General features: G+C 44.8%; 1 protein-coding gene across 6 annotated transcripts in view; it reads left to right on the forward strand.

The window, feature by feature from the left end:
• plekhg4 (pleckstrin homology and RhoGEF domain containing G4) overlaps window positions 1-16,872 on the forward strand; it is a 318,289-nt gene that overhangs the window by 258,221 nt on the left and 43,196 nt on the right. For all 6 annotated transcript variants that reach the window (XM_085991271.1, XM_085991272.1, XM_085991274.1 and 3 more), the window contains 3 exons: window positions 2,477-2,726; window positions 15,194-15,283; window positions 16,064-16,288. In XM_085991271.1, the coding sequence (XP_085847397.1) occupies window positions 2,477-2,726; window positions 15,194-15,283; window positions 16,064-16,288 (565 nt within the window). The remainder of the gene's footprint in view (window positions 1-2,476; window positions 2,727-15,193; window positions 15,284-16,063; window positions 16,289-16,872) is intronic.

Genomic DNA, 16,872 nt, shown 5'->3' on the forward strand with positions numbered 1-16,872 from the left:
TGACTCGCTTTACTCATTCTGGAATGTCAAGTTTCTAGACTAAAATAAAAACATAACTGTTTCTTGCTCAAGATTGCGCTCTCTTCTACTGTTGATGCAGGTGTTTTGAAAAGAAGCCAGCTTTGTTCTCTTACTGTATTTTCTGTTTTTTTTTTTAAAAGTGTTGGGATTGAGTGATGAAAAACAAATCAAAATGGCAATAATAAATGTATGAGATGAGATCTGTTACCTTTTAGGGTTATTGTAATGTACAGTATTGTATGCAATTTTTAGAAGTGAAGCAGATGCTTAAGGACACCTGCGACTTGTTGATTAGCCTGGTATCGTGGCTTGTTAGGTTCAGAGTCCCTGGTGACAAATGGATAATAGAAATCAAAATAACTAAATTGACAAAATATTCAACAGTCTTACTAATAAAATTAACACAAATAATTAATTTTTAAACTGCATTGATCATACTACAATAGAGAAAACTTTAGTATTTAACATATTTAACTGTTAGAAAATGATTAAAAATATATAAAGGAAATGCATGAGGGAATTGTGAAGTAAAATAAAATATGTACATTTCACTTAATCTTTCACCAAAAACATTTGAATTAAGCAACCTTAATGAAGCAACATACTAAAATATGACGGGAATACTAAAAACACCATAAAACATCAAAGTCACTATTGAAATGCACATAATTGAAACCAACACTGTACAAACTGTGCAATACAAAGTTCAGTCATTTTGCAAAATATTGTGATTATGATTTGCTTCTTGATGACGACACCGTAATCCAGAAAATGTCAATTCGTTTTAGTGCCAAAAAAAGTTCCATCGGGACATCTAGCTTAGTTGTTGGCCATTCCTCAGCAATCGCACAGAATTGCACACCATGGTGGGGGCTAATTCCTCTACTTCAGTCTGCTCGCTGGATCCACTCGCTTGAACCTATTCCTTACTCTCACTCCCACTAGCAGGAGCATCCTCAACAACAACAACTATTTGCATTTATATAGCGCTGTCAGCATAGTAAAACATCCCATGGTGCTTTACAGGAGAGCACAAGGTCAACATTTTCTGTGTTAGTTAGCAATCAGGACTTCTTTATCAATCAGGACTTCTTTATCAATATCAACAATCAATTCAAAACTCATGTCTGCTCACAGTCACAATAGAGAACCTATGTGCTTAAAAAGGTTTGCTGCAGTGTCGACCATCTGTGTGAGATCCTTGACTGTCGGATCCAGCTGCATCCTCTGCTGGTGGGATGAATTTTCAGTGCCAAAATCAGTGAATTCTGCTTTCAGCTCCTCCCATGATGAATGGATCATGTAGCTTACCTTCAGAACATCCAATAACAGTGACACACCAGCATTGTACGTGGCAGTCACTTTTCAGACCAAACATTTCTTGTGCTGTTTCATAGCATAAATCACACCAATATCAATTGGCTGAATTACAAATGTTATATTTGCTTTGTCGGATTTACATGAGCCCCACCATTGTCAACTATGAAGGTGATTTTTCTGCTTTATAATGCCATGCTTTGGTTGAAGTGACACAGCCACCCCTCAGAAAGAACACCACCACTTTTTGTTATTTCTGTATGTTACAAAAACATTTTTTGTGGGAAGATTTCCAATCAGCAGCAGCTTTTTGCTAGCTTAAACTATGAATGTAATTCGCTGCTTAACTTTTTTTCCTCACCTAGCCATTTTTTTGCTAATGAAAGCCGAATGGCCTCCTGTGCTATAAGATTCGATGATTCTGCTTGCATTCAACTTATTTTTTTTAAAAGGCCAGTTTTCTAAGTGTTAAAGATGTCTTTGGGGTTATAATGAGAGGAAATGTCAGGAATTTTATCAAGCGTCCAGTTGTCTATTTTTCTCTGGGAATATGGCTTATCCCTCCCAGATGTGGACGTGATTGCATGGTCTTGCAGCATCTGATTTTTGATGCTGAATCAGGGTTGGTTCCAAATTTTTCAGTGAATTCATTTGCCTTTACCAGCAAGATGAGATCAGGTAACCCAGGAAGATTCACTGCCCTGGTCTGCTTAAACCAAGTTGAATTTGAATTAAGTAGCAGATTTCACTGGTCATAAACCATTTGTAATAGGAATTCAAACTAACCAATAATTTCAATTAATATATTCAGATTAAACAACAAATTTTCATTGGGAAGTGTTCTTTGCACAATTTCAATTTCAATTAAGTAACTTGGAGTTGAGTAGAGAGTACAAATTTAATGGTTCTCTGAATCCAAATCAGGTAATCAGAATGTTGTTAAAAGCAAAAGAAGCAGAGCTGCTGTCCCTGCCCTCTCACTATCCCCAACAAAAGTGTGGCTATTTCGTTAGTAATTTTTTTGTATACCATTAATATTTTTAAGGAGTATGATTTCCCAAGAGTTAATTAATATATTTGCTGCTACACTTTGTGAAATATGCTTCATAATGCCCAAAATATGTTTTCCTCATTACAGTAAACTGAGACACATTATTGAGGAGATGGTCACAACAGAACGTGAGTATGTGAAATCTCTCCGGTACATCATTGATAATTACTACCCAGAGATGGAACGTTTTGACCTTCCTCAGGATCTGCGAGGAAAACGCAGCGTTATTTTTGGAAACCTAGAGAAGCTTTACAACTTCCACAGCCAGTATTTCCTGAAAGAACTGGAAAGTTGTGTTAACCACCCACTACGTGCCAGCCACTGCTTCCTCAGACATGTAAGCAAATACTCAATTTACAATACATAATTATAAGAAAACTGATTTACCTTGGTCTATTCATAACAGTGATGTATGGTGTTGAGTGAGGTCTGAGATACACTGGGCAAGATTAGGAACCAAATTGGCTTACTTGTGTGCATGCCTACCATTTAACAAACGTATACAACAGTGTTGATATTGCAGCTGTTAGAAGTTCCATTTGTTCATTGCCCTGGAGTTTATGGTGGCATAGGTGAATTCCTGATTTCTAAATGAGACTAGCGACAGTGATCTGAAGAGCCTTTCAGTATTGCAAACTTTGGGCTGGATTTTGCCAGGCCTGAGGAGGCGGGAATGGAGGCGTGTGGGGTGTTAAAATTGCAAAAAGTGGCGGGCGGGCCTGATCCCGCCTCCAAGCAATTTTCCCAAATGCGTGGTTTCTGATACTGTCTCCGTCCCGCCTCCAAGGCCCTTAACAACCACTGAATTGCCTCTATAAGCCCATTTTGAGAGGCGTTTCCCATGTGATTCACGTCTCCTCTGAAACACGACGGTGAAACCTGGCGGGAGCACAATTGGATTGCTGACTATCAGCTGCAGCTCCACCATTAAATAGGAGATTTGATCAGTCATCATTTGCAGGTGGCAGGACTTTGTTGTCTCAGGTCTGGGGGAACTTTTAGCAGGCATAACCATAGCTGTGGAAGTTTGGAGCCTGACACCCATCTCCAGTGTGACCTCCTGGGAAACCCCTCTCACCACGTTGACTGTGCGCTTCCTCAACTGAGGCATCTACCAGAAGCATGGGAACCTTTTATTTTCTTTCCTCCTGGACATCCGATTCGGATGAAGACCAGCCGCGGCAGCAGCAAAACCATAAACAACAGCAGCGGCAACAACAGGAGCGCCAAGCTGCTGCTCACCCACCTGAAGCTGCACAGGCCAGAAGGCGCCAGCCCATGGAAGCCCATCGGCGCAGGAGATACCCCCCAAACAGGGTCTACAGACAGAGGATCAGCTACCTCAACATGAGTCAGCAGCAGTGCCAAAGGCGGCTCCGACTTGCGCGAGAGGTAGTGGGTGAGATCTGCGCAATGCTGCAGCAAGACCTGGAGTCCAGAAGAGCAGGTGGACACCCCTTTTTATTTTTAATTCATTGATGGGATGTGGGCGTCGCTGGCTGGCTAGGCCTGCATTTAGTGCCCATCCCTAATTGCCCTTGAGAAGATGGTGGTGAGCCGCCTTCTCGAACCGCTGCAGTCCATATGGTGTAGGTACACCCACAATGCTGTTAGGAAGGGAGTTCCAGGATTTTGGCCCAGCGACAGTGAAGGAACGGCGATACAGGTCCAAGTCAGGATGGTGTGTGGCTTGATGGGGAACTTGTAGGTGGTGATGTTCCCATGCGTCTGCTGCTCTTGTCCTTCTAAGTGGTAGAGGTCGCGGGTTTGGAAGGTGCTGTTGAAGGAGCTTTGGCGAGTTGCTGCAGTGCATCTTGTAGATGGTAAACACTGCAGCGCCAGTGGTGGAGGGAGTGAATGTTGAAGGTGGTGGATGGAGTGCCAATCAAGCGGGCTGCTTTATCCTGAATGGTGTCGAGCTTCTTGAGTGTTGTTGGAGCTGCACTCATCCAGGCAAGTGGAGAGTATTCCATCACACTCCTGACTTGTGCCTTGTAGATGGTGGAAAGGCTTTGGGGAGTCAGGAGGTGACACACTCGCCGCAGAATTCCCAGCCTCTGGCCTGCTCTTGTAGCCACAGTATTTATATGGCTGGTCCAGCTCAGTTTCTGATCAATGGTAACCCCCAGGATGTTGATAGTGGGGGATTCAGCGATGGTAATGCCATTGAATGTCAAGGGGAGATGGTTAGAGTCTCGCTTGTTGGAGATGGTCATTGCCTGGCACTTGTGTGGTGCGAATGTTACTTGCCACTTGTCAGCCCAAGTCTGAATGTTGTCCAGGTCTTGCTGCATATGGACACGGACTGCGTCAGTATCTGACGAGTCTCGAATGGTGCTGAACAGTGTGCAGTGTGCAATCATCAGCGAACATCCCCACTTCTGACCTTATGATGGAGGTAAGGTCATTGATGAAACAGCTGAAGATGGTTGGGCCTAGGACACTGCCCTGAGGAACTCCTGCAGTGATGTCATGTGATTGAGAAGAATGACCTCCAGCTTCCTTTGTGCTAGGTATGATTCCAACCAATGGAGAATTTTCCCCTTGATTCCCATTGACTTCAGTTTTGCTAGGGCTCCTTGATGCCACACTCGATCAAATGCTGCCTTGATGTCAAGGGCAGTCACTCTCACCTCACCTCTTGAGCTCAGCTCTTTTGTCCGTGTTTGGACCAAGGCTGTAATGAGGTCAGGAGCTGAGTGGCCCTGGCGGAACCCAAACTGGGCGTCAGTTAGCAGGTTATTGCTGAGTAAGTGCCACTTGATAGCACTGTCGACGACACCTTCCATCACTTTGCTGATGATTGAGAGTAGACTGATGGGACGGTAATTGGCCGGGTCGGATTTGTCCTGCTTTTTGTAGACAGGACATACTTGGGCAATTTTCCACATTGCCGGGTAGATGCCAGTGTTGTAGCTGTACTGGAACAGCTTGGCTAGGGGCGCAGCTAGTTCTGGAGCACAAGTCTTCAGTACTATTGCCGGAATGTTGTCAGGGCCCATAGCCTTTGCAGTATCCAGTGTCTTCAGCCGTTTCTTGACATCACGTGGAGTGAATTAAATGGGCTGAAGACTGGCATCTGTGATGCTGGGGACCTCGGGAGGAGGCCGAGATGGATCATCCACTCGGCACTTCTGGCTGAAGATAGTTGCAAACGCTTCAGCCTTGTCTTTTGCACTCACGTGCTGAGCTCCACCATCATTGAGGATGGGGATATTTTTGGAGCCTCCTCCTCCTGGCCAATGGCCATCAAAGTCACCACCGCACTCAACTTTTTTGCTTCAGGCTCATTCCAGGGATCAGCAGCAGGCATCAGCGGCATCTCCCAAGTGGCCGCACACACTTGCATCACGCAGGTAACCGATGCCCTCTTTGCCATCGTGCACAATCACATCCATTTCTCCAAGGATCAAGCAAGTGTCACGGCGCGTGCGGTTGGATTAGCTAATCTGGCAGGCTTTCCAAGGGTGCAGGGCGTCGTTGACTGCACACATGTGGCCCTTAAGGCATCGTAATCCAGGTATTTTTGTCAACTGCAAGGGCTTCCACTCCCTCGATGTGCAGCTGGTGTGTGACCACAAGAAGGAAATTTTGCATGTTTGTGCCAAGTACCCTGGCAGTTGCCATGACTCCTTCATACTGCGCCAGTCTAGTGTGCCTCCGCTCTTCAGTCCGCCAGACCAACTTAACGGATGGCTGCTTGAAGACAAGGGCTATCCCCTGAAGACGTGGCTACTGACGCCGTTGAGGAGCCCATCCAACGAAACTGAGAAGAGCTACAACTACAGCCACATTTCCACCAGATCTGTAATCGAGCAAACTATCGGCATGCTGAAGATGCACTTCAGATGCTTGGATAGATCAAGTGGAGCCCTGCAGTACTCAGCAGCCAGGGTCCCCAGAATCGTCGTGGTCTGCTGTGCACTTCACAACATGGCACAGCGTCGTGGCTTGCAGATTCCTGATGACCAAGTGGCTCCTCACATATCCTCCTCAGAGGAGGAGGAGAGCGAAAACGAACATCTTGCAGAGGCCCATCAACCAGCGGCAGCAGTACGCAAGAATATTGCTGCCCAGGATGCAAGGAACGCACTCATCTTGGCAAGATTTGCTTAGCCTAGCCAATCAAGCACTTTTGCCTCGCAGCTTCTTACCTGAGCATCGACAATGGCCAAGAACCAGCAGATTCCTAGCACTCTGACCATCATACTGACAATTGCAAGTAATCCTAAGCCCTCAATGTGGAAGTCCCATTTGCGAAATGACACACGCCACAACTGCAACAGTTGCCATCAGAATTTTTATTTACAATAACCAACTGATGGCATTTTTAAAATAAACACACTTCACCCAAGTGACTACCCTGGTGACTATTTGTGCACCTACGTCGTGCTTCCCCTGTGGCTTCAGCAGATGTTGAGGCCCCTTGCTCACTTTCTTGCTGCTCCTGTCTTGACACCTTTGGCGGGCGTCCTCTGGGGTTGCGAACCTGTGAGGGCTCGGCAACAGTCTGCTGCTCCTGCGGCTGTGCAGGGGTTGGGACGCCGATCTCAGTTGGGTGGGGACTCTGGTGGGGCTCTGACCGAGGACTTGGCAATGGCATGGAAGTGTGAGGGCTTGGAGAGGAGCCCCCACTTCCTTGTTCTCTGCCACCAACATCCCTCTCATGGGTCAGGTCCACCTCAGCGCTTGCAAGTGGCTTGAGAGCACCTTGCTACACATCAGGGGGGCCATGGGCACCCGTATGTGCATTGGCAGTCCTACTCGGAAGGACTTCCATGAAGGTCTGGTTTCTCTGTTCAATAGCTGACCATCACTCCTCCAGAGATGTCAGTCTATTCTGAACACTCACCATGTTTTCTACACTCTGGCGACTTAGCTCCTCCATGGCTGTAGCCATCCTTTCTTCTACTGTAGCCATCCTTTCCACGGAGGTTGCCATCCTTTCCGTGGTGCTGCATTCATGCGCCAATGACTCCACAAAGGCTCTGCTCATGTTCGCGATGGACTCCTCCATTCACTCCACACTCGCAGCGACCCTAGAGACAAAACCTGCCAGAGACTCCTGCACCTGTTCCTGGAGTTCCAGCACCGCTGTTCTTCTGGATGGACCCAGAGACAGAGGGTCGACATGCAGCTGAGCCGAGCTGGGAGAGTCCTGCGCCCTCCGACTAGGACTCTCCACTGCTGCCCCTGTCTCCACAATCTGCTGATGCTCACTTGTGAGCTGTGATACACCAGGTGACAACACTACTCTATCTCGCGATGGTCCCACCGAGGTGTGAGTGTCTGCGCTGGTGCTGGGTGCGCTGAATTCTGCTGACGCTGCGCCCTCAGAGGTTGCAGCTTCCTCTGAGGAGTCTGGAGGCTTAGGCTGTTCCTCCTGGATAGTGGGGACGGATGCTTGCGATGGTCCTGTGGGGGAGTAAAGGAAAGAGTCAGAGATGTGAGGCCAAGGTTACATGCACATCGCATCTTGCAGATGATCATAAGTCCATCTGTTAGAGCTTCAGAATCATTATCAGCGACTCATGCAATGTCAATGAGAGAGATGAAAAACTATTCTGTCACCAGCTTTCTCTGATGCACCCGTCTGTCTGTCCCCCACTTGCACATCGTCCTAGAGTCCCACGATCTCCATGACCGCCTCCTCCCAAGGGGTGAGGTAGGCTACTGCGGGTGGCCCTCCTCCTGTCCTCGCTCTTTCCCTCTTATTGTGAGCTCTCTTTTCCTGCAATGAGGGAGACAAGTGGAGTTTGAATGAGAATGAAGGAGTGAGTGTAGAGAATCCATATCATTGATGGTTAGAAGGAGACAAAGCTGGAGTGAGTTGGCAAGACCAAGGGCCCTCCCTGTGTTTTGTAAGTTGTTTTCATAGCATCACAGCAATAGGGAGTGTGAGGGCTGCATAGTCGAATAGTTAGGTGAATGTGACCATAGAGAGAGAGGGAATGGGTAAGGGTGCAGGGATGTCAGTGTAAAGTGGGATGTGGAGGAAGAGGTTGCTAAAGCTGAGTGCTGGTGAGGAGAGGCAATGGGGATCAGATTGAAGGTGATGGGAAAGTCATACTCACTTTTCCAGTGCGCAGAAGGTCATGAAACCTCTTCCTGCACTGAACCCAGGTTCTGCGGATCATCGACAACGAGTTGACCTCCTGGGCCACCTGGATCCACACAGCCTTCGTCTGCTGGGGAGGCTTCTTCCTCCCTGAAGAAGGGAAGAGCACCTCCTTACTAGCTCTTGCTCCCTCCACCAAAGCTTGCAGGGCAACGTCATCAAATCTGGGAGCAGACTTTGGTCTCCCGCTGCTCATTCTACCTCCAGGTCCCTCTCACTGTAAAGGCCAAAAGGTTGGCAGTCTGCAGAAGAAGCCAGGCGTCTTGCAGACCTTAAATGCAGCAGCAATGATGACGTCATCAGAGGCGAGTTTCAGACTGAAACAACGAATTGGGCCATGGGTTCCCACATGCTGGAACTCAATTGCCCAATTATGTGGAAATCGCATCAATCTCCCACATCGATTTGGAATCGGGTGGATAACACTGAAAGCGGATGACACGACCCCAGCCCGCCCCAATGACAAAATCCAGCCCTTTATGTTGCAAAAACTAGCAAATCTATACCTAAATCCACGTTTGTACTGGGAACAGGGTTAACTGATCATATTAACTATGTCCTGTGATTCTTGTCTACTAAGACTTTCGTGTCATCAAGCCTGTCTCACACTTGTCTGTCATGCTTAATTTTACTAACGCCATTTCTTATACTTAGTTCTGATTGACTCAGTCTTCCCACATGAACATCCCAGCTCCCAAGTTGCATCTGTCAGCTGTGGGTGGCACTAAATAGCTCCACTTGCAGATCAGACCTCTCATGCAACTCAAACTGATCGCCATGCATATAAACTTGGTGTATATCTGGATGCGAACTCACAAATACTGCAGATGTGCTCGCATATACAGAAGGCCCCCTTCCCCATTACAGTTTTAGGTTTCTATACTTTGGATAATCTCCTTGGGTTCAGCATCTCAGACTGCTTCTTTAGGGAAGCCCCCTCTCCCTAGAGCCCAGAGTATGCATTTAGCTGCCAAATATCTAAATAATTTGTAACAAGCTCATTGTACAGAAAACCCTAATTACTGTAATTCGGCTTACTGATTGTATCATATGCAGACACATGATCTTCCTCAACTTCTGAAGGCAGTCGAATGAACAGTTTCTTAAATTATTAAACAGTATATGGATAAATGAACATAAGCAATGACACACTATAAATGTTACAGTAGTTGCTGGCTTAACTATACCTCCTTGAAAGGTAGAAAAAATAAGTGTCACATCTGCTGCACTAAACCGCGATGTAGACTAGACATCAAGGTACCTAACTATTAACCTTTATGTTGTGGTTTGATGCTCGACTGTCTAGCGTCTCTCTGGATTACCTACCTGTTCCTGATGGCTTTGGACAAGCTGTTCAATTAAACTACTTTTTAATATTTGACTCTGACAAAGGAAATTTAAATATATGTCTCTTAAACTCAAACTCAAAAGAAGCTGCCAGTCAAACACATATGCCAAGAAGCTTATATTTGAATTGAATGGCTTAGCCACTCCTTTCGATTCCTGATGCAGACCATTTGTATTCTGGAGTTATGGCATAACAAAACAAGCTGGGCCATTTTCTATGACTGAATCTGGTTTTTAATGTCATTTGTAACATGACAAAGAAAGATGCATCATAAGAAAAATGTTTAATTTTGTCACAGCACCCCCTAGTGCTTCCAGATCCCAGGTCTCCCCTCTCCATACAGTGCTGCTATATTCCACCCCGTCACCTATTGCTGGCACCCCCTGAAAGTCAGCCCCAGTCCTATCAAACTCCATATATTTCTGACTCCAGCACTTTAGACCCTGGGCCTTCCCTATTACTATCAGACTTCACCCCCCAAGTACTTACAGACCCCAGAAATGCCATCCCCAATATAGGTAGACCCCAGTACTACTTAGTTCTTCAGGACCATACTGACAGATTCCAAACCAGTATATACTACTTGCCATCTTCCTGCGTATCCAAGGGTTTCAAAATAAGGTGAGGTAGAAATTGAAAGTACATTGATTAAGGAACATGTGTGTGAACCATATCAAAAGATTGAGAGAGATACAGGAAAAGTAGACCCAATGAAGGGAAGATTTATTTGAACAATGGGAAAGTAAGAAAAATTCATAGACTGATAGATACCACAAAAATAATCTGATAACTATACAGAGGGGGAGAAAAACATGGAAGACAAACAGGAAAAAAAAGTAGGAAAGAATGACAGACAGATGCAGAAAGAGAGGATTTTCTTTCTCTGAGCCAGGGCACAGATCAAAAGTATTATATAATACATTGTGTGTTACATGGTGTATCCTGTCACATTAAAACAGCTTACCTGCCTGACTCACCGTGAATGTACATTAGATCTGGCATTTATGTTTTTGCCTGTTTAAATCTTTGTACCATTTACAGTAATTACTGATACTGCAATTTGAAGGGTTTATTGTCTGCAGTGTACTTCATAGAACTTGCATCCACTGAGAGACAATGAATCTCAGGCAATGGAACTCAAATCTAGTGTGTATTCGTATTACACTCTCGGGTACTTGGCACACAATGCTGTGCCTTTGACAGGCACAGCTGTGTAGGGGATGGAAGAAACTCCTATTTTCCCAGGCCCAACCCCTGCCTATCCTTTGTTAACTCCACAAGCTCATTCTGACTTCTGTCCAGCACTGTAGAATCACCATCTACATATGAAGGAATTATGTGCATGTTCACAAGTTAACACAATGAATGATCTAGTCCTTTTTCCCTTTGTAGCTCAGGCCCTTTGCATTACTGTGCCAGTTATAGAGGACTGCGGGGTAGGAAAGCTTCTGGTTATGATCAGTAATTTAGCTGTAGAGGTTTATCTATAGCTTTTGTATTAGAGTGAGGTAAATTGAACTTCCGATACACTTAGGCTAAACTGCAGTGCCTACTGAAATTCTTCTAAATCTCTATTGCCTGCATGTCTTTTATTGTGAATATCAGTATGCCAAAATTTCAAACTGGTCATGCTGCCTCATATTGAATTGATCAAACTCATCTAATGCTTCACTGAGGCAAGTTACGGTAAGGCAACTGGAGGAGCACCAGTTCAAAAGAATTTACACAGCTTTGGAATGTCCTCTGACTAATTCTTTGAAAGCATGCACAGTGAACCGGAACACTGGATTACTATACTCGCTGTTTGCTTTCAATTTGCTTTTTACATATACAATGTGCTTCAATTCATGTTGCCCTTCAATTGACAATTAAAATGATTTGCTATTAGTTCTGAATCAGTTTGGTCTTTTTGAAATCCAACTTTGATATGAATAGTGTATTGTAGTAATTGAATATATATGCAGTAATCAAAAAATTAAAGGAATTAAATAAATGGTTTCCATTTAACTACTTGCCTATTTGTTGAATATTGCTAAATTTGCTTAATTTTGCCACCTAGGTAACAATCATAAACAGTACAAGGGCAAATTCACTGATCCCATACTTCGACTGAGGAGCTGTGTTTAAAGAGAGCATGGGTCAGAGAATTGGTGTTAGTGTTGGAGTATTATCCCTGGCCTGTGCTGCCTTTGAGAATAGGTCCCCAGTGGAAGTGTCGGATTGTTAAATTTGCCCTACATTTTGGGGAAGGGGAAATTCCTGCTTTCAACTTGATCTTTGTGCAACCAGCCAGTTTTCTCCAGTAGTTGCCACTGCAATCAGTATAGGAGACGAGGCTGTTAGGAACTGGTCTTGTCTCTGCGCTGGAATCCCTGGGCACCTGAGGGCTTTGGCTTTCGCTGCTTATTAAGGGATAGAATCCCAGTTATGGGGAGAAGAGGGGAGAGGATTATTTTAAACGTCTAAACAGCTGCCATAACTCTCTGGTGACCAGACTGACTATTGCATAGCAATAACAACCAACAACAATGATCACAATGTGACGCCTGCAGGATGGAAATTAATTTATTTAAATCTATTCTTCATTACCACAAGTCATTTTTAGACACCAAGAAATATATGTGCAGCTTTCAGAATATTTTGTTACAACTTACTTATTAAATACAGAGGGGGAAAATTTCAGTTGTTTGCGCTTCCCGTTAGCGCCTTAAGAGGGCACTAATGGGGCACTAAAGCAACTAGTGCCCGGGCGTGGCGATGTTTGCGCCGCTTCGAAATTAATTAGACATTTTGCGGCGGCGATAAAAACGCGACCGCCACGATCACCTGCGCCAGCTGATGGTGACGTCAGTCGAGTGCGCAACGCCCCGGTAGCGCCCTGGACCGGATATTGAGTGGCGCCCCCTGCCTTACCGCTTGCCACTAGCAACGACAGGTTGAGGGGAGCGTTTTGCAGTCAGGAAGGGACTGGGGGAGCGCTATTTAAAGGCGACTGCTTCCTGCCTTTTTTTGTTGGTGACATTTTTGCATCACGCATTCTGAGAGAGAGACTTCTGGAGAGATTCTACACTGTGTGAAGGAGTTTAGGGTACTGAGCAGCACTTTGCAGGTTCATTTTGATTTGCCCTTCCTTGTATCTATTTAGAAGAGACTGTGGGGGCTGCACTCTGAGCTCTTTCCCTGGGGGTCTCCATTGTTTTTACCAGCAGATTTGATGTACAGGTCTCTCCTGGCCGAGATTCAAGGCTGCAATGAGCAGGATGTGGATGGGGAGCAAAATCAACCCTCCCCTTTAAGATAAAAAGAGAAAATGCTGGAGAAACTCAGCAGGTCAAGCAGCATCTGTGAAGAGAGAAACAGAGTTAACGTTTCAGGTCGATGACCTTTCGTCAGAACTCCCCTTTAAGATATGGCCGGCGCCAGTGTGTCTGTGTTCCATTGCTGACTGACATCACATGAGCTTCGCCAGCGCTCTGAGGTAGCGCCTCGCTCCTCGGCCTTTGCACCTTAAGACGGGTATGAAGCGCCTGATTTAGCGCTCCAATCACCTCCAGGGGCGATAAGGGCCAAGTTTGCCTTTGGAGGCGCTAAACTTTGCGCACGGCCGATAATGACGCCCCAAACAGGGTGATACTGAATTTTTCCCCCATAGAGTTATCGAGGGTTTTTTGAATTCAAACATTAGTGTGAATCTCTTTGAAAACTTCATTTAAAAATCAAGCTATTTACAACACAGTCTCACAGTGTTTGTTTACCAAGTGTGCAGTTCCATGGAGTAGTAGCACTCACGTTCACTCGTGCTTCCGCTGATATAATCTCAGCTGGGTTCCCAGGGAAAATGTAAAGTGAAGGCTAGGCACTCTGCAGTGAGGCAGGGGGGAAATTTGATGGTAAATTTCTCTTGTGCAGCTCCTAGCAGTTAACCAAAAAGTGGCATTACTAAAAGCATAGGAAAAAGTTACCTGCCCACCTTATCACTTGGAGTGGTGTGTAGCATGGGAGGACACAAATGAAATTGGGGAAAAATAATAGTTAAAAAGAGCAAGTGTGAGAGCTGGATTAACATCAGTAGATACAGTCAGTAGATCAATGTGCTTCAACAATCATTTTTCAACTGCTCATTCAACATCCTTGCATTATTGCACACAGTGGGCTGGATTTTGCCAGCCCTGGGGAGGCAAGTTTGGAGGCGGGACTGCTGGGAAAATGGCAGAATTTGGGGGCCGATGCCCAACCCACCTCCCTGCCATCTTGCCAGGAGGCGGGTAGCCGACCCGCGCCAGGTTCCGCCGCCTCAAGGCGAGAAGGGGATTAATGCCAATTAACTGCCTGTTAACAGGCAGTTTTTTGGCTAATCCCTATTTTGAGCCCTGAAGTGTGGGCTTCCCAACGGCTCCGAACCTCGCCAGAGTCAGCGAGGCGGGCCGTCGGTCTGCGGGGGTCGGAGGGGCCGAGATGTCCGGTGTGCAGGTGAGTAATGGGTGCATGTGTGCAGAGGTAAGTGTGTGAGGTGTGTGTAAAGTGTTTTGATAAGTTTTACTTACCTTTACTTCTTCCTGCAGGCTTCCTCCCTTCAGGTCTCGGGAGTCCCTCAGCTCACCAGCACAGAAAGCAGAATGGTCGCTGAACTGTCAAAAGCTGCAGCCTTCTGCTTTCTGGTCAGGAAGACTTTCTAATTGAGTCTTGAGTAAAGACACAACTTAGAAGACAGATTGTCAGTGTTTGACAGCTTTACAGAGCTGTCAAACGATGACATTTCATCTGTCAAAAGCTCTTGACAGATGAAACAACATTCGCTGACGTCACCTGTAACTGGCTTTCCCTTAATTGGCCTGCTAAGCCCGCTGGGCGGGCTTAACAAGGTCAATCAAGGGAAAATAACGTGGGTTGGCCACAAGTCGATGGAGGCGGGACTAAAACCCAACAAGTGGAGTCCTGCCTCCAAAAGCTCTCCATTGACAAAATCCAGCCCATTATGTCTGCCAAGATAGCTCCACCAACAATGTTACCAGCATTAAACAGTTAATCAAAAACCCAGCCGCAAAATAACAAAGTATCTTAAAATTAATTAATTATAATTTTTAAAGTTAACTGGACATTTAACAAGTAGAATTTACAACATAATTTCAAATGTCTTGATTTTTCTGTCCTATTTGAAACACGACAGTGAACTCAACTCTTGCATTTAGTGATATGTGACAAGGATAGCATCAAAATTAATTTACTATAAATATTTTAATTTGATTTTATGTAATATTTCATAGCTAGTAACGAAAGGTGATAGAAACATAAATATACAAATAAACAAATAAAATGTAACATTTTGATATATTTACAGCAAGACCAGTTTGGCATGTATGCATTGTATAGCAAGAACAAACCCAAATCTGATGCTCTGCTAGCCAGTCATGGCAACACTTTTTTCAAGGTAAGCACTTCACATGTTACACAAACATTAGTTCAGTAGAACCCTATCTGCAAAACCATTACAAAATAATGATGATGTCCAATTTTACAGCTTATGGGTGGGGAGGAGGGTCTGTCGAGGATTTGTCAGTTTGATGAGGTTATATTTATGTCATTGTGTCAACTGTGGCTCAGTTGGTAGCACACTCACCTCTGAGTCAGAAGGTTGTGGTTTCAAGTCCCACTCCAGGGACTTGAGCACATAAAACTAGGCTGACACTCCAGTGCAGTGCTGAAGGAGTGCTGCACTGTCGGAGGTGCCGTCTTTCAGATGAGACGTTAAACCGAGGCCCTGTCTGCCCTCTCAGGTGGACGTAAAAGATCCCATGGCACTATTCGAAGAAGAGCAGGGGAGTTATCCCTGGTGTCCTGGCCAATATTTATCCCTCAACCAACATAACAAAAAACAGATTTTCTGGTCATTGTCACATTGCTGTTTGTGGGAGCTTACTGTGCGCAAATTGGCTGCCGTGTTTCCCACATTACAACAGTGACTCCACTTCAAAAGTACTTCATTGGCTGTAAAGCGCTTTGAGACGTCTGGTGGTCATGAAAGGCGCTATATAAATACAAGTCTTTATTTTAGTGCTTTGAATCTTGATTATTTGCTTTTTTCTTTGAACTGACATTGATGTTTTTAGTGCAGTAAACTTTTTATTACTCTGTAGCTACCTTAAAAATATTACTGGTTTACTTGACTACATCTCAGTACAGTTGTTTACTCCTGTTTTTGTTATTTTAGTACAAGCAACTACAACTGGGTGATAAGATGAATCTGGCTTCCTACCTGCTAAAACCCATCCAACGGATGAGCAAATACGCACTGTTACTGAAGGACTTGATCAAGGAGTGCAGTGAGGCTCAGGAGCAAGAGCTAAACTACCTCAGAGCGGCAGAAGAAATGGTTAAATTTCAGCTTCAACACGGCAATGACTTGCTGGCTATGGATGCTATTAGGGATTGTGATGTAAGCCTAACATTGATTCCTTGACTTCTTTGAGAATGTTACAGATAGAGTAAATAGTGGCTACTTAGACTTAAGAAAGCTTTGGATAAAGTTCCAGATGAAAGACTGATTAAGCTAAAAGTCATAACAATCCCGAGTGGAAAGCAGGAGTAAGTGGGTGGACAGGTTTTAAACCATTTAAGACAGCAAATGGGATTTTGGGCTTATATTGAGAGGGGTTGAATATAAAAGCAAAGACATCAAGATGACTACAAAACATTGGTTAGGTCACGTTTGGAATACTATGTGCAGTATTGGGCTCTCATAATAGGGGGGATATAATAGCCTTGAGTGGTGAATGCAGATTTACCAGGATGATATCAAGCCTGTTGGGAGTCTGAGTTACCTGGAATAGCTGGAGCAACTAAGGCTATATTCTCTCAAACTAAGAAAATTGAAGGAAGTACTAAAGTTGTCCAAAATAGTAAGTGATCGACAAGGTAAATGTAAATAGATTTTTTCACTTATGGGTAAATCAAAGACAAGAGGCCATGATAAGCACTAGGTACATTAACCGGGAGATTAAAATAAACTTTTTCAGTCAA

The sequence above is a fragment of the Somniosus microcephalus genome, chromosome 6 (assembly GCF_052327205.1).
Source record: "Somniosus microcephalus isolate GS21.2 chromosome 6, FLI_Smic_1.0, whole genome shotgun sequence".
Lineage (NCBI taxonomy): Eukaryota > Metazoa > Chordata > Chondrichthyes > Squaliformes > Somniosidae > Somniosus > Somniosus microcephalus.